The 18,430-nt window shown below is 43.7% G+C and overlaps 1 protein-coding gene across 3 annotated transcripts in view; it reads right to left on the bottom strand.

Annotated features, from left to right (window-relative positions):
• TXNRD1 (thioredoxin reductase 1) overlaps positions 1–17,584 on the bottom strand; it is a 152,911-nt gene extending 135,327 nt beyond the window's left edge. Inside the window, exon 1 of one of the 3 annotated variants that reach the window (XM_019038709.3) lies at positions 17,201–17,584. In XM_019038709.3, the coding sequence (XP_018894254.3) occupies positions 17,201–17,291 (91 nt within the window). In that variant the 5' untranslated portion in view covers positions 17,292–17,584. The remainder of the gene's footprint in view (positions 1–17,200) is intronic. The other 2 variants (XM_055357859.1, XM_063694264.1) reach the window with 2 other exon arrangements.
• Positions 17,585–18,430: the final 846 nt, after the last annotated feature.

Here is an 18,430-nt window from a genome sequence, read left to right as displayed (position 1 = left end):
TTATTTGGAAATGTTATTATTCTCCTAGTTTGTAAATAACTCCCTTCCTTCCTTTGTTCTCCATTGTGCATTTACCTATTTAGGAAAGTTTTAAGTTTTTAGCCAATCAGGATCAGTCTAGATTGTGCGGTCCAGCTCCAGCCAATGGAGATAGGACACTGCAGTAAGGACCCAATGTGTCAGGGATAAAAACCTCTGCTTTTCTTTGTTTGGTATGCTCTCATGACAATCAGGCTTCTTAGAAGCATCTTTTCTGCAGAAAAGTAAAGTTGCCTTGCTGAGAAAATTCATATTCGAGTGCTATTTCCTTTGCAGCACCGAAAATTTATGTCTAACACGATCAAGGCTTTGACTGAAAGGGTGTGTTTCTCTTTAAGGAATCAAGCTTGACATACAGAGCCAATAAAAGCCCTTGGGGAGCACTGGCCTCATGTCTTGTCTACCCAGTCCCCACACAGGGTTCCCAACCTGTGGTCAGTAAAGAACGTCACTTTTTTTTTTTCAGGCGGTGTCTTGCTCTGTCACCTACGCTGGAGTGCAGTGGCTCCATCGGCTCCCTGCAATCTCCACCTCCCAGGTTCAAGGAATTCTCCTGCCTTAGCCTCCCAAGTAGCTGGGATTACAGTTGTGTACCACCACACCCAGCTAATTTTTGTATTTTTAGTAGAGATGAGGGGTTTCACCATGTTGGCCAGGATAGTCTTGATCTCTTCACCTCATGATCTGCCCACCTTGGCCTCCCAAAGTGTTGGGATTATAGGCGTGAGCCACCGTGCCAGCCTAAGAGTGTCACTTTCTAATAGGCCAGGAGCTCCAAGTGTATCTTGGGATCTCAAGGAGAAGAGGATCACCCAACTTACAGATATTTGAGGATACAATCCCATGGCTGGGCTTGGCTTTAAAGGCCTTATCTGAAATTCCTTGTGCAATAGTGTTTCATCAAAGCCAATCCAAAAGTCCTATGCAGAAATAACCATTCTTGCTGCACTTTATGCAAATAATCAGGCCAAGTATAAGACTAAAGTTTATTCTATGAACAACACACACAGTCCTATAATAATTTGTTTTTACCAAAAATAAGGACTGGAGAGAGAAATTGTTCTCCAAAGCTTATCATACATTTGTCATTAAATCCTAGTCTCATTAATTGTTTTTAAGCTTTTTGCCTACATTTTAAACTAACCCTGCTTATTCCTGTGGATCAAGTGGTGATCTCCTGCAGCTTGGAAGAAACAAGAAGGGATGGGTAACGTAAAAATCTGGATCAATATGGTAGTTTTGAGCAATTATCCTGCAAATTCTGCCAGGTAATGAAAGTGAGTAGGGTGCCCATAACCCAGAGGTTTCTTTGTTTGGGAAAATAAAATCAAGGAACTTCATAGACACCCCCCAGAGGGAAATTCTATATCTTGGCAAGTAAAATTTTAGATGAAAATTATTTACTACACCACACTGATGGGAATTGCTATACTCACTCTACTATTTGCAATAGGGTTACAGGTACTTAAAGATCAAATCAAAATTATTGACAGGCTGAGGGAAAAATGGAGGCTTCAGCCCCGGGTGGCTACAATCCCTCTTTAATGCATTCCAGTCTTCTTTATGGAATTGGTTAACCCCTTTACTAAGCCCTCTCTTGCTTACATGTCTTGTATTAATATTTGAACCCTGTATTCTCAATACTATAAATCAAATTGTTTCCTCTCGCCTAGAAGCAATCCAACTCCAAATGCTGCTGCAAACTGAACCGTGCATGGACACGCCATTCTTCTGAGGACGCTTATCGACCCCAGGAGGGGCCCTAGCTGCTGTTCCCCATTTGACACCCCTTTTCAGCAGGAAGTAGCCAGAAATAGTTGTCGCCCAAAACCCCCTAACAGCAGTTAGGGTGACCTCTCCACAGGGGAGAATGTTATAGGAGTTATTAATAAATTATTTTAGGCAGAGAGACAGGAAAAGGGGTCCTTGGGAAGTTTTCGTTTCTTTTAAAGCAGCTCCAGAAACGTTTCTTGTCTAGCAGGAAAGACCGGGCTCTTAGAGCCGGGCAGGCAACCTTTGATATGCAAATGCAGGCCATTAGAAACTGGGTCCACCCAAACATGGTGATTCCCACCCTCTTTTTCTTGCCCTTGCCCCGACATGTGCCTGGAAACATGGTCACCCCCACACATCCTCACGTGTGTAAAACATCATGGCACCCTGCATTTGCATATTAAAAGGCTAGGGTGGGAGGGCCAGATTTTTCAGGGGCTTCGTGAATGACATGCTGATCAAACCAATCCACTGAGCCCTATGCAAATCAGATACCACCTCCTCCAGCCTCCTCATATAAGTAGCCACTTTTCTGCCCCACACAGGGTTTCCTCTTGACTTTCCCTCTGTCTCTGTATGGGGGAGCTTCTTCCTTCTTTCTTGCCTATTAAACTTTCTGCTCCTTAAAACAAAACAAAACCCAATTAAAAAATGGAAAAAGACTTTGAACAGACATTTATTCAAAGAAGATAAACAGTAAGCACATGAAAATATGCTCAACATCATTATTCATTACGGAAATGCAAATCAAGCCACAGTGAGATACCACTTCACACCACTAGAATGGCTAGAATAAAAAAGAGAGACAATAACTAGTGTTAACAAGGATGTGGAAAATTTGGAACTCTAATACATTGCTGGCAGAAATGTAAAATAGTATAGACACTTTGGGAAACAGTTTAGAAATTCCTCAAAAAGTTAAACATGGCTGGGTGCAGTGGCTCATGCCTGTAATCTCAACACTTTGGGAAGCTGCGGTGGGTGGATCACCTGAGGTTGGGAGTTCGAGACCATCCTGGCCAACATGGTGAAACCCCATCTCTACTGAAAATACAAAAATTAGCCGGGCATGGTGGCACGCACCTGTAGTCCCAGCTACTCAGGAGGCTCAGGCAGGAGAACTGCTTGAACCGGGAGGTGGAGGTTGCAGTGAGCCAAGATCACACCACTGCACTCCAGCCTGGGTGACAGAGCAAGAATATGTCTCAAAAAAAATGAAAAAAATGTTAAACATATAGTTACCATATGGTCCAACAATTCTATTTCAAAGTATATGCCTAAGATAAATAAAAAATATATGTGTACATGAAACTTGTACATGATGGTTCTCAGCATTATTCATAACAGCCAAAAAGTGGAAACAACCCAAATGTCCAAGAACTGGTTAAAATAGAAATAAAAATTGGCTGGGCGCAGTGGCTCACACCTGTAATCCCAGCACTTTGAGAGGCCGAGGCAGGTGGATCACGAGGTCAGGAGTTCAAGACCAGCCTGACCAACATGGTGCAACCCCGTCTCTACTAAAAATACAAAAATTAGCCAGGCGTGGTAGCATGCGCCTATAATCGCAGCTACTCAAGAGGCTGAGGCAGGAGAATCGGTTGAACCCGGGAGGCGGAGGATGCAGTGAGCTGAGATCTCGCCATTGCACTCCAGCCTGGGCGACAGGGTGAGACTCCATCTCAAAAAATAAATAAATAAATAAAATAAAATAAAATGTTGTATATTCATACAATGCACTGTTATTCAACAATAAAAAGAAGTACTAATACATGCTGCAATGTGAATAAACCTTGAAAATATTATGCTAAGTGAAAGAAGCCACTCATAAAAGACCATAGATTGTATGATTCCACTTATAAGAAATGCCCAGAATAGGCCAAGGCAGGCAAATCACTTGAGCTCAGGAGTTCAAGACCAGCCTGGGCAACACGGTGAAACCCTGACTCTACAAAACATACAAAAATTAGCCAGACATGGTGGTGTGTGCCCGTAGTCCCAGTTACTGAGGAGGCTGAGGTGGGAGGATTGCTTGAGCCCAGGAGGTAGAAGTTGCAATGAGCCAAGATGACACCACTACAATCCAGCCTGGGTGACAAAGTGAGACCCTGTCTCAAAAAAAATGAAAAAATAAAAAAAAAGAAAAGTAATGCTCAGAATAGGCAAATCTATAGAGACAGAAAGTAGGCTAGCAATTGCTAGGGAAAGAGTGAAAATTTACTGCTAATGGGTATGGGGTTTCTTTTTGGAGTAATGAAAATGTTCTAGGCTGGGCGCGGTGGCTCACGCCTGTAATCCCAGTACTTTGGGAGGCCGAGGCGGGGGGATCACCAGGTCAGGAGATCGAGACCAGCCTGGCTAACAGAGTGAAACCCCATCTCTACTAAAAATACCAAAAATTAGCCAGGTGTGGTGGCAGGCGCCTGTAGTCCCAGCTACTCAGGAGGCTAAGGCAGGAGAATGGCGTGAACCTGGGAGGCAGAGGTTGTAGTGAGCCAAGATCAAATCATTGCACTCCAGCCTGGGCAACAGAGCGAGACTCCGTCTCAAAAAAAAAAAAAAAAAAAAGAAAAGAAAATGTTCTCAAATTCAATAGTGGTGAAGGTTGCACTCTAAACTGTGCACTTTTAAATGGTTATTCCCCCCCGCCCCCACTTTATTTTGAGAGAGAGTTTCACTCTTGTTGCCCAGGCTGGAATGCAATGGCGCAATCTTGGCTCACCACAATCTCTGCCTCCTGGGTTCAAGCGATTCTCCTGCCTCAGCCTCCCAAGTAGCTGGGATTACAGGCATGTGCCACCACGCCCGACTAATTTTGTATTTTTAGTAGAGACAGGGTTTCTCCATGTTGGTCAGGCTGGTCTCAAACTCCCAACCTCAGGTGATCCACCTGCCTCAGCCTCCAAAGTGCTGGGATTACAGGAGTAAGCCACCACAACCGGCCTATATTTATGGTATGTTAATCAAATACCCATTTTTTTTTTTTTTTTTTTTTTGAGACGGAGTTTTGCTCTTGTTGCCAGGCTGAAGTGCAGTGGCACAATCTCGGCTCACTGCAACCTCCACCTTCTGGGTTCAGGTGATTCTCCTGCCTCAGCCTCCCGAGTAGCTGGGATTACAGGCATGCAACACCACACCCAGCTAATTTTATATTTTTAGTAGAGATGGGGTTTCTCCATGTTGGTCAGACTGGTCTCTAACTCCTGACCTCAGGTGATCTGCCCCGCTCAGCTTCCCAAAGTGCTGGGATTATGGGTGTGAGCCACTGCATCCAGCCTTATATATCAATTTTTAAAAAACTTATATACCAATGCTTATAGCAACTCTATAATCACTAAAAAATGGAAAAAATCTAAATATCCTTCAATGAATGAAAGGACAAAAAATTATGGTACATTTGTATAATGTAATACCACTCAGTAATAAAATGAAGTAAACTATAGATACACATGACAAATTAGATGAATCTCAAAAGTATTATGCTGTGTGAAAAAATCAATCTCAAAATGTTATTTTGTGATTCCATTTATATGGCATTCCTGAAAAGACAAAACTATATTGATGGAGAACAGGTCAGTGGTTCCAGAGATTGGAATACAGTTGTATCCTAATCAACTGGGGAGGCTGTAACCACAAAGCGATAGCATGGGTGAAATTTTGTGGGGTAATGGAACTGTTATGTATCCCGATCATGTATACATATGTTAAAATTCATAAAATGAACACCAAAGGCCAGACACGGTGGCTCCCACCTGTAATCACAGCACTTTGGGAGGCCCAGGAGGGAGGATGGCTTGATGCCAGGAGTTTGAGACCAGCCTGGCCATCATAAGAAGACTTCATTTCTACAAAAATAAAAATAAAAAAGTTAGCCAGGCATGGTACCACTCACCTGTGGTCATAGCTACTCAGGAGGCTCAAGCAGGAAGATTACCTGAGCCCAGGAGTTTGAAGCTGCTGTGAGCTATAATCACACCATTGCACTCGAGCCTGGGTGACAGAGCAAGACCCTTTCTCCAAAAAGAAATAAATTAAAATAAATAATAAAAAATTAAAAGGACACCAAAAAGTCTATTTTATTTGTATACCAATTTTAAAAATAAAATTAAAAAGATATTCTACTAGATATATTCGTTACTCAGCAGTTGTTATAAAAGACTGCACTAGAGATCTTAGGAGGAGGACATGAATTTAAGGATCACTACTTTCAGATAACTGGTTCCAGAAATGTACTTGAATGTAGCAAATTCCTCTACCCAAATCTTTTCCAAATATAATTGACAGTCTTTTGGGTCTTAACATATTTATTACTTTAAAGCAAGTTATTCCTTACTATCTTGAGCTACTGACTTACCATATAAAATAAAGTGAATGAGTTAAAACCTTAGTAGTCACTCAGGCATGCATTCCAGGAGCCAAGACCGGAAAAAAAAGACACGTCTTAGATAATACGTGGGAAATTACCTTGCGTATTGTGGAATCCAAAAACGCTAGGTATTTTTATTTGGAATTATTACATTTTCTATGCATTTATGGGCCTAATTTTAATTTTATGGGAGACAGACCTACAGAATTTTACAGCTTGAGAGGACTTAATATTCATCCATTCACTTAATTTTGCAAATGAGGGAACTAAGGCGCATAGGTGCTTTGGAACTTGTCTAAAATCACACAGCTATTTAAGGATATAACAGAAACTAGAATCCCATTCTCTTCACTCTAATTCTCTTTCCACTTTGCCTCAAATGACTTGTGGAGCCATAATCTAAATAAGTAGCCTGAAATATAACAGGAGAGCTCTGTAAAGATCATCTTATATTGGGGATCAACCTTAGAGGCTACATTGTTATTATATCAGGCTCTTCTGCTTCAAGATTATATTCCAGGGACATAACTGAACTTATGGAAATGAAGTGATAAAGGTATTCTACAGTGCTTCATAGGCAAGGGTCAGTGAGCCCACAGCGTTCAGCATCTACAACCTAAGCTGGACATTTTTGGCTGTCTTCAGCATCTGTATAACTGTCTACCTGTCCCTAAATATAAGGTTAAACTGTTATGAATAAGCTCCTTTTTCTTTTTCTTTTTTTTTTTTGAGACAGAGTTTCACTCTTGTTGCCCAGGCTTGAGTGCAATGGCGCCATCTTGGTTCACTGCAACTTCCATCTCCAGGGTTCAAGTGATTCTCCTGCCTCAGCCTCCCAAGTAGCTGGGATTACAGGTGCCCACCACACGCCCAGCTAATTTTTTGCATTTTTAGTAGAGATGGGGTTTCTCCATGTTGGTCAGGCTGGTCTCGAACTCCTGACCTCAGGTGATCTGCCCACCTTGGCCTCCCGAAGTGCTGGGATTACAGGCGTGAGACACCGTGCCTGGCATAAGCTCCTTTTTCTATTGTTTCCAGATACTGGTAATCCATTAAAAAGTTTGATTTTATTTCAACTGCTTATTTTAATGGGAAACAGTGCTTCATGTTCAGGTCTTATGAGGGGATGGAGGAATCCAGGTGTATTAGTCCATTCTCACACTGCTATAAGGACATATCTGAGACTAGGTAATTTATTAAAAAAAAAAGAGGTTTAATTGATTCATAGTTCTGCATGGCTGGGGAGGCCTCAGGAAACTTTTAGTCATGGCAGAAGGCACCTCTTCACATGGTGGCAGGAGAGAGAATGAGTGCCAAGCGAAGGGGGAAGCCCCTTATAAAACCATCATATCTCATGAGAACTCACTCACTATCATGAGAACAGGCATGGCAGAAACTGCCCCCATGATTCGGTTATCTCCATCTGGTACCGCCCTGGACACATGCGGATTATTACAATTCAAGGTGAGATTTGGGTGGGGACACAGAGCCAAACCATATCACCAAGGTTTCATTAGACGTGCCCAATCACTCTATTAAGCAAGGCAGTAGAGCACAGTGGTTAAGTACACTAGCTTCCGGCATGAGAATCCTCGCTCCACTACTTAATAGTTGTATGCTTGTTACCTCTGTGGGCCTCACTTTCCTCATTTGCCTGTTGCAGTGATTAAATGTGTTAATACATATAAAGCACTCAGCACAGTACCTGGATCATAATAAGCATTCAATAAATGTTACTCCTTTTCATTAAAGCTCTCAGAAGTTCTACATTACTCTAGAAAACAACTCCATATGGGCATATTTACTCACAGATCCCCAGCACCTACAACAATGCCTAACATATGGAAGATGGTTAGTAAGTATTAAATGAATAAATATTATCTAATTAACAAGACTACTTTGGTGTTATCCCCTCTTTCAAAAAAACTGTATTACTGGGAAATACAATGTTCCATATGGGACATTGGAAATACACTGTAAAAAATCTGCATTCTCTCACCCTCATAACAATGGCAATTTTACCTGCCTGAGATGTCCCATTTGTAGGATTCCAGTGAGTCAGGGGCAAGAGAGGTAGATAAAAGAAGTTTTCAAGGGGGAAAGAGATTCCTGGGTTGATCAAACAGTGGGGGAGAAAATCAGGAGGGAATAACTTGACACAACTACATCTGAACATTTACCGAGCATCTACTATGTGCCATGAACTATCCCAAACAGGAAATTCAACTCTAAACAAGACAGCTACCAGGCGCGGTGCTCATGCCTATAATCCCAGCACTTTGGGAGTCCAAGGCAGGCAGATCACGAGGTCAGGAGTTTGAGACCAACCTGGCCAACATGGTGAAACCCCGTCTTTACTAAAAAAACAAAAATTAGCTGGGTGTGGTGGCCACCTGTAATCCCAGCTACTTGGGAGGCTGAGGCAGGAGAATTGCCTGAACCTGGGAGGCGGAGGTTGCCGTGAGCCGAGATTGCGCCACTGCACTCTAGCCTGGGGACAGAGCAAGACTCTGTCTCAAAAAAACATAAATAAAAAATAAACAAGACATCCTTACCCCCAGGAGCTCAGTCTAGTAGAATGCTACACAATACACTATATGTCCTACAAAAAAAATGAGAAGAGCCACAGATGTCCAGAAAGGGCAAAACTATCTCTACTTGGGGAATTACAAAACTGTCATTTGGACTGGGTCTTGATGTGTGAGGAGAGTTTGCCCAGCAAAGAGAAGGAAGGATATTTTAGGTAAAAGAGAACAACCATTCATGAACAGATAAGTGAGGGAGTCTGGCAAGGTCAGGGAACAGGAAAAAAAAACCTTGTGCCACAAGCTTAAAAGGAGACCTAAACTTGTCAAACGTCCTTCATCCTTAAAGGAAATTTCATCAAGAGTTACAGCTTTGACTAATCCAGTGCGAATGGTTATGCATCAGTGCCTATGCAAAAAGAAACAATCTCACATATATTTCCTTTGCAATCTGCCCTCTCCCCTTCCCACACTATTCTGCCCACACCCAGGGCCAGAGTAACTAAGTTGCCTTTGTTGTTGTTTTAATAAACACCATTAGCACTCCTTAGCAAGTCTGCACCAGCCACTGGTCCCCAAAGCCGGCTGCCAGATGCAGCAGTTCATGCTCCCTCCTCCCCAGTCCCCACCTTCAGCTGCCTCTCAGTGAGTGATTCAAGAGCTTTTACCACTTTTCCCCAGTGCTTGATTAAGGGTCACCTCCCGGTTTAGCTTTCCTTTTATTCTGCTTCAACTGGACACCCTCCCTACCCACAGGTAAGGATTTTTACCAGTCCAGCACATCTAGAAAGATCCCATGGAATCCCGTGAAAGGAATGGTACAGCGAAACCATGCTCCTTGGTCTCCCAAGAATGGTAGTCCAGTGTTACATTTCTAACAAACTTGACTTGGGAGTGGGGAGCTGTTTGCTAAGTTCTATTCCTTCTATTCCCCTTCTTCCTTGATCTCACTCTATACATAAAAGAGTGAAATCTAGCTCTTGCTCCAAGAGGTAAGATTACTTCTCTAAACCTAAAACGAATTTGATGACCAAGAGCCTTGTGCCCACTTCTAAACAAATCTTTGTGATAAAGCACTTAATGAAACATTGACCCCATATAGAGTGCAGCAAGCCTTCAATTTGCTCACAGTTGTTTTAAACATTTTTAAAAGTTTAAACGCACATACTTGAGAAAAGCTGCTGCACATACTTGAAAAAGTAGAATTTTGGCAGCACATTTGAGGGGATTAAGCAGCTTAAAATGCCACTATATAAGTGAGCAATAATCTCAAGGCAGCTATAGCTACACTGTAATATCCACAATCTTAAGAAAAATGTCCAAACTTGGAAGTAAAGAAAGAAGTTGACTAAATGTCCTTTCAATGTCATACTGGACCATGTTTAACAAGCCCACCCAAGGATCATTTGATTTTCTTAAGAGAGTGTATCTGTACTTGACTTTGCTGTTTACTATTTTATTACAGCCTAGACACTGAAGTTTCATGTTAACTTGTACATTTCTGCTCAATAATCCCAAAAGTTAGTTTTGTTTGTTTGTTTGTTTTTTGAGACAGAGTCTCACTATTTCACCCAGGCTGGAGTGCAGCAGTACAATCTCGGCTCACTGCAACCTCCGCCTCTCAGGTTCAAGCGATTCTCCTGCCTCAGCTTCCTGAGTAGCTGGGATTACATGCGCATGCCACCACCTGGCTAATTTTTGTACTTTTAGTAGAGATGAGGTTTCACCATGTTCGCCAGACTGGTCTCGAACTCCTGACCTCAAGTGATCTGCCTGCCTCAGTCTCCCAAAGTGCTGGGATTACAGGCATGAGCCACTGCATCTGGCCCAAAAGTTAGTTTTATTGCTCTGTGAGACATTAACCAGCTTTGTAACTACTGTACTAGCAAATTCAATTCATCATTTCTTTGATTATATGTCCCTAGTCCTTGAATTTGCCTTTAAATTAGCTTTACCATTTTATTGGTTCTTTCATTTATTGGTTTAATTAATGACTAAGTTTTGACATACCTTTTTTTTTTCTGTACAAGATCATATTTTTAACGTTTCGAAAACCATACTTTGACAGCGGTCATTTACACTGTTCACTCAGACACTTCTCTGCACTGTGTTACTATCTAAGAAAAACCGTTTTCTGCTCCAGCCACTTCTATACATTCAAAAGACACCATCTTTTTCTCATTTTTTAAATGTGTGCCAGCTTGACATTATTCTACACATTCACAGACCATATTTACCTGCAATCACATCTTGTTTGACCCTCAGTATTTTGCTTAATTACATTACTGCTGACATTCACAAGCTGGGGAAGTCACAAAAATGATAAATAGAGATTTCTAGTTTCTCTTGAAAAAAAGCAGGTCTGGCCACACTACACTCATTTTCCCACCCAAAGAAAGGGAAGCTCAGTAGAAATTGCCCTGTCTGTACAGCATTCTCTCCTCAGTCCACCCCAGTCTTCACCACTCCCTGTTGTTTACTACCTGCCTGGTTCACTCATTTATATGACCTGCCTGTCCCTGTAGATTTTTAATTTTCGACCCATTAATTGTGGCCTCTTAATTCTTCCCATAACAAGTTATTTCTGGGTCTATACAACTTCCCACCACCTGCCCAGCTCAGTTTTTCATCTAACAGACACTGTCATCTGAAGTTTCTGTATACACCTTCCATAAACACACTAAATTGTGGCAAAAATAACTTTTCTACATTTGTCGAAGTTGGGAGCGTACTTGAATGTTGAAAGCTGAAAACCACTGCACTACCACTAAAACCAACAGGTGGCCGGGAGCGGTGGCTCATGCCTATAATCTCAGCACTTTGGGAGGCTGAGGCAGGCAGATCACCTGAGGTCAGGAGTTCGAGACCAGCCTGACCAACATGGAGAAACCCGTCTTTACAAAAAATACAAAATTAGTCGGGTGTTGTGGTACATGCCTGTAATCCCAGCTACTTGGGAGGCTGAGGCAGGAGAATCGCTTGAACCCAGGAGATGGAGTTTGCAGTGAGCCAAGATCATGCCAATGCATTCCAGCCTGGGCAACAAGAGTGAAACTCCGTCTCAAAATAAAATAAAATAAAATAAAATAAAAATCCAAACAAACGAAAAACCCAACAGGTAGATTTGTTGCTGTTTTTCTGAGACAAGGTCTCCCTCTGTCACCCAGGCTGGAGTGCAGTAGCCTGATCATGGCTCACTGCAGCCTCGACCTCCCACGCTCATGTGATCCTCCCACCTTAACCTCCTGAGCAGGTGTGACTAACAGGCGCACGCCACCATGCCCAGCTATTTGTTTTTGCAGAGACTGAGGCTCACTTTGTTGCCCAGGCTGGTCTTGAACTCCTGGTGTCAAGCAATCCTCCCAGCTGGGCCTCCCAAAGTGCCAGGAATACAGGCATGAGCCACCACAACCAGCCAGATAGTTTGTTTTTAACATCAAAGAGTGATTTGTGATAGTCATTTATAGTTATACACATGTAGACTAGTTTCTACCAGCAAAGTAATGCTCAGAGCTAGAAAGTAGGATATAAGGAATATTCATGAAATATTCCCTGATGTTTTATGAAGGTAAAGAAAAGGCATTAACAGATTAATTCCTTCTTTTGAGTTCTTTCAAGGATTTAATCCAACTGTAAATCTAAAATACGCCCCCTCCCCGTTTTTTTTTTGTTTTTGGAGACGGAGTTTCGTTCTCATCACCCAGGCTGGAGTGCAATGGCACGACCTCAGCTCACTGCAACCTCTGCCTCCTGGATTAAAGCAATTCTCCTGCCTCAGCCTCCTGAGTAGCTGGGATTACAGGTGTGTGCTACCACGCCCAGCTAATTTTGTATTTTTTTAGTAGAAATGGGGTTTCACCATGTTGGCCAGACTGGTCTCGAACTCCTGACCTCAGATGATCCACCCGCCTTGGCCTCCCAAAGTGCTGGGATTACAGGCATGATCTACCACACCTGGCCTAAAATACACTTTTTAAAAAAGCTAATTTAAAAGCTTTAAATACTCAGTACACATTAATACAAAGAGTAAACATTCAAATGTGAAAATCCAAATAATGAGTAATGACTTTAAATTACCTGGTTAAAATCAACAAAAAGCAAGATTACTCTACAATTATCTAGCACATCGTGTAATACTAACTTCTGATTGCAGATTGCATGACTGCATGTCAGTCACGATCTTTGGTTCCATTCCAAAGCTTTCAATTTCCTCTTGGGGCATCTGACTCACCCTTATCAGCCTCAATGATCTGCAGTAGCAACCTCCACCCCAGCCTCAGCCCCATTGCTAAGGATAGGCACCTCTGCCCAGAAATAGGTGATTTGACGCTGGCCTAAACACCTCACTGCAGTGTTCTCAGGCCTTGGTTCAAATAGAATCACTTGAGACACCAAAAATGAAGCTTCCTTCACTCTGAGGCTGATTTAGTAGTTCTGAAATGGAGAACAGGAAAATGAGTTTTTAATCTACACATCCCCAGCATGTAATTAATTCTCTTGCAGGTGGTCTTAGGACCACACTTTGAAAAAATACTGTCTCCTCTCCTTACTAGAAGAAGCTGGTCAATGTTAATAGCATTGGCTTTTGGAACATTCCTCACTTATTAAAAAAAAAAAATTGCCCTTTGCCATATGAGTCATATAAACACATTTACTGATTTGTAGGGCAGTATGCCAAGGACTGTGGGAGATAAGATAGTGAACAAAACACATTCCTGATCCTCAAAAATCCAGCAGGAAAAATGTTTGCAAGCTCATTAAAATAGAATGGAATGTGTGTTACAGAAGAAATACTAAATGCTAAGTGCCAAGATGTTAACACCCTCTGCCATTCTCCTGAAGTGGTGTGTACCCATCTACTTTTATGATTACACATCACGACACTGCATTTTCTACTCCATTCTTCTCCACGAGACTCTATGTTCAAGGACTGAGATCATGCCCTGTTTATCCCTGAGTTCCCAGTGCCTGACAAATAATAGATGCTCGGTTGAAAAGTCATTCAAGCAAAACCTTCTGCATCATTAAGAAATTAGTTTCTTGAAACTTAACCACATAATTTTAATTTGAGAAGGAACTTAGAGATCATATGGTACTTAAGGAAGGTGGCTTCTAGAGTGTTTGTAGGTGACACACAAAAGAACATCTTTAATGTCAATAGTTATGTATAATATGGGCCTGGTGCAGTATACTTTGGGAGGCTGAGGCAGGAGGATCACTTGAGGCCAGGTGTTCGAGATCAGACGGGGCTGTTGTTTAGTGAGACCCATCTCTACAAAAAATTTAAAAATTGAGGCTAGGCATGGTGGTGTGTCCCTGTAATCCTAGCTACTCAGGAAGCTGAGGCAGGAGAATTACTTGAGCCCAGCAGTTCAGTTTCAGTGAGATATGATTCATGCCACTGCACTCTAACCTAGGCAACAGAGTGAGACCCCATCTCTAGAAAAATAATCATCATCATTATGTATGTGTATAGAAAAATATCTAGGCTGGGCACAGTGGCTCACACCCGTAATCCCAGCACTCTGGGAGGCCAAGGTGGGAAGATCACTTGAGCCCAGAAGTTTGAGACCAGCCTGGGAAACATGGCAAGACCTCATCTCTACAAAATGTAAAAAAATTAGCTGGGCTTGGTGGCACACTTTACCACACAGGAGGCTGAGGTGGGAGGATTGTTTAAGCCCAGGAGGTTGAGGCTGCAATGAGCTATGATTGGGCCACTGCACTCCAGCCTGGGCAACAGAGCAAGACCCTATTTCAAAAAAAAAAGAAAGAAAAGAAAAAGAAAAATACCTAGTATAAAGCCGTGCTTTAATAGATTAATGCTTAAAATATGCCTAAATTTAAGTTTCAAAAAGTAAATGTAAATAGGTGAAATTCTTCTATGCTGTTAGAAATCAGAGTAGTGTTTGCCCTTGGTATGGGGGTAAGAGACATTAGAGGGGCTCCTGGGGTACTGGAAACGTTTATTTCCTCAGCTGAGTGTGGGCTGCATGCATATATTTTGTTTGTAAAAATTTAGCAAGTTGTATTATAATGAGTGAGCTTTTCTGTATTATAAAATAGTTCAGGCCGGGTGTGGTGGCTCAAGCCTGTAATCCCAGCACTTTGGGAGGCTGAGGCGGGCAGATCACGAGGTCAAGAGTTCAAGACCAGCCTGGCCAACATGGTGAAACCCCGTCACTACTAAAAATACAAAGATTAGCTGGGCATGGTGGCGGGCGCCTGTAATCCCAGCTATTTGGGAGACTGAGGGAGGAGAATTGCTTGAACCCAGGAGGCAGAGATTGTGGTGAGCCAAGATCATGCCACGGCACTCCAGCCTGGCGATAGAGCAAGACTCCATCTTGGGAAAAAAAAAATGTGGTGTGTGTGTATATATATATTCCATTTTGTGTGTGTCTGTGTGTGTATATATGTGTGTGTGTATGTACATATACACACACACAATGGAATATTATTCAGCCTTAAAAAGTAAGGAAATCCTGTCGCATGCTACAACACAGATGAAACTCGAAGACAGTATGCTAAGTGAAACAAGCCAGTCACAAAAAGACAGACACTGTATGATACCAACTTATATAAGCAATCTAAAGTAGCCAAATTTCACAGAAACAGAAAGTAGAATGGTGGATACCAGGGGCTGGGGGAAACGGCAAATGAAAAGTTAACGAGTTGGCATGGAGTTTCAGATTTGCAAGATGAAAAAGTTCAGGGGATCTGCTTCACAACAATGTGAATATACTTAATACTGCTGAAAACTGTACACTTAAAAACGGTTAGGGTCAGCCGGGCGCAGTGGCTCATGCCTGTAATCCCAGCACTTTGGGGAGCTGAGGTGGGCAGATCACCTGAGGTCAGGAGTTCGAGACCAGCCTGACCAACATGGTGAAAACCTGTCTCTATTAAAAATACAAAATTAGCCAGGCGTGGTGGTGCATGCCTGTAATCCCAGCTACTTGGGAGGCTGAGGCAGGAGAATCGCTTCAACCTGGGAGGTGGAGGTTGAGGTGAGCCAAGATGGCGCCATTGCACCCCGGCCTGGGCAACGAGAGTGAAACTAAAAAAATAAAATAAAATTGTTAAGATGGTAATTTTTTTTTTTTTTAACCACACACAAAAAGAATGTAGCTAAAGAAAAACAGTAAATAAATGGAAGGACATAGATATCAAGAAGATCCTGAGGGTGGTACATGAAAGGTCAATTTGGGATGCACCTGCTCAAATTCCTTCATTGTACTAATGGCCACAAATTAGCTGCCTGACCTTGACCTTGCCTGACCTTGCTCCTACCCTGTTCCTTTATTCTTCCCTTCCCCTAATCCAAGTCCTCAACTCCAGCAGGATATACAGGCCTCCCTATCTCTAGCATGGTCTCACCGGCTGCTTCCCCTAACAAGAATGTTCTCCCTTCAGACACCTCTGCCAAATCCTACCTCATCTATGGGAGCTGCCATCCCCACTTGGCTGTTTTTACCACTACTTTTAGCCCTTCACCATATGCTGCCTTGTAACTAAACTGTAAGCCTTTGAAAGAGGCAGATCCTACAGCATTTAATAATTCTAGCCATTGGGCAAGGCACTTTTCGGAGCCTCACTTTCTCAAGCCTATAAAAAAGGTGGAGGCGGCCATATGACTATGACCAGGGCTTTTGAGTCAGATGGCCTCAACTGGTATCCCAGCTCTTCCGCTTACTAGTTGTGTGCTTTGGGTAAGTTTTATAACCTCTTTGCTTCTTAGTTGCTTCATCTGTATAATGGGGTTTATGATAAATCTCTCAGTATGGCTGGAAACATGAACCAAGATTATTACCCATGTCTAGTGCTTCCAAAGGCCCCTCTCAAGTCAGTGCTTAGCAACCACTAGCCATTATTGGCATTATCCAGACAATGGAGAAGAGACTGGGAGCTTTCTTTTCTGGAAGAACAAGTGAAAGGATAAAGCGGGATGATGGTGGGAGAAATGTGCCCAAAATTCAAGGGGATGGAGAAAGGGGGCCGGGAAGGCGTGTCGGACAAGATTCTCGATGGAGGAGGATGCTGGGAGTGGGCCGGGGGCTTCTGGAGAGGTGAAGGGGCACCCCCGGACTCGGCTGTCGGTTTGGTCGCTTCCCCCGTAACGTTTCTTTGGAAACACGGTGCTTGTAAGGAAGAGGACGCCCTAACGGGCCCTGAGCGAAATCAGGCGGGTCGCTGCCTCTCGGTTCGGTTTCCGACAGGTTTCCGGGCAGGTCCTCGCGGCGGGCCCGCTCCTCCTTCCACCTCCCACCTCTCTCACAGCCAGCGGGCGGGGCAGCCCTCGGCCGGCCGCCGGCCTCCGTCTCCCGGGGTGACCTGGGGGAGCGTTTCTGGGGTCTCCAGCGTGGCGCGCGGTCAGTCACTGACTCCAGTGAGGGGCTTCAAGGCCAGGGCTCCGGGGCACTTTATCCCCAACCCCGGCCGGAAGGCCCGCTTCGGCCCGTCGACCTGGGGACCAGGCCTTCGCCCTCGGTCGTACCTGACCTACGGCGGCCATCGCCGTTCTTGCCTTTGGTCTGCAGCTCCGTAGGGGCGGCCGCCGCCACTGCCTTGCCCTCGGCGCAGCCCATGTCGCACAAGGCCCTGTGGGAACCGACGGAGCCGAAGGACGCCTGGCGGAGGCCGAGAGCCCCCTGCCGGCCGCGGGTCGGGGAACGCGGTGGGTGGGGCGCGCAGTGGGCGGGGCGCTCGGTGACAACAGCGAAGTCATAGCCCGTGTATCTTCTTCAAGGTCGTGAATTTTTTTTTAAACAGGAAAGAACGGTCGCTAAAGGTAAATTGGAAAATGCAGAAATGGAAAGGAGAAAAGAGCGCACCACCCAAAATCTTATCCTTCGGCCGGGCGCAGTGGCTTACACCTGTGCACTTTGGGAGGCCGAGGTGGGAGGATTGATCGCTTGAGCCCAGGAGTTTGAGACCATCCTGGGCAATGTAGGGAAACCCTGTTTCTACAAAAAATAATTTTAAAAAATTTATCCTTCACACAAACTACATTTGCTGTGTTTACTATTTCTTTCCAGTTTTTCCCCTCTATGCATAGTTTTGCATCCAGCATTTCACTTAATACTAGTATTTTCCATACTATCACATAGTCTTGTAAGCCTCCCAGATAACCACCTGGCTTCCACTGTCACTTCTGTCTTTACCTCTTTGACCGTAGATGAAGCATACACTGAACATCGTAGTTTCTTTTTAATACACTTTATTTTTTAGAGCAGTCTTTTTTTTTTTTTTTTTTTTTGAGTGAGACTCCGTCTCACTCTGTCACCCAGGCTGGAGTGCAGTGGCGTGATCTCAGCTCACTGCAACCTCTGCCTCCCAAGTTCAAGCGATTCTTCTGCCTCAGCCTCCCGAGTAGCTGGGACTACAGGCGTGTGCCACCATGCCCAGCTAATTTTTTGTATTTTTAGTAGAGACGGGGTTTCACCGTGTTAGGCAGGATGGTCTCGATCTCCTGACCTTGTGATCCGCCCGCCTCGGCCTCCCAAAGTGCTGGGATTACAGGCGTCAGCCACCGCGCCTGGCCTTAGAGCAGTCTTAAGTTCACAGCCAAAAGACCATCCTATTTGAACAGAAATCTGGTCACGCCACCCTCAACTCTACCCCCACCCTTTACTTTACTCTATTTTATTTTTACCAGCACTGAGAGCCTTCTAACTTACCCTATATTCTCTGTCACCTGCTCCCACTCCCTCCGCCAGCCTCCCCA

Source organism: Gorilla gorilla, chromosome 10 (assembly GCF_029281585.2).
Source record: "Gorilla gorilla gorilla isolate KB3781 chromosome 10, NHGRI_mGorGor1-v2.1_pri, whole genome shotgun sequence".
Lineage (NCBI taxonomy): Eukaryota > Metazoa > Chordata > Mammalia > Primates > Hominidae > Gorilla > Gorilla gorilla.
This window is presented reverse-complemented; position numbering and strand designations above follow the sequence as displayed.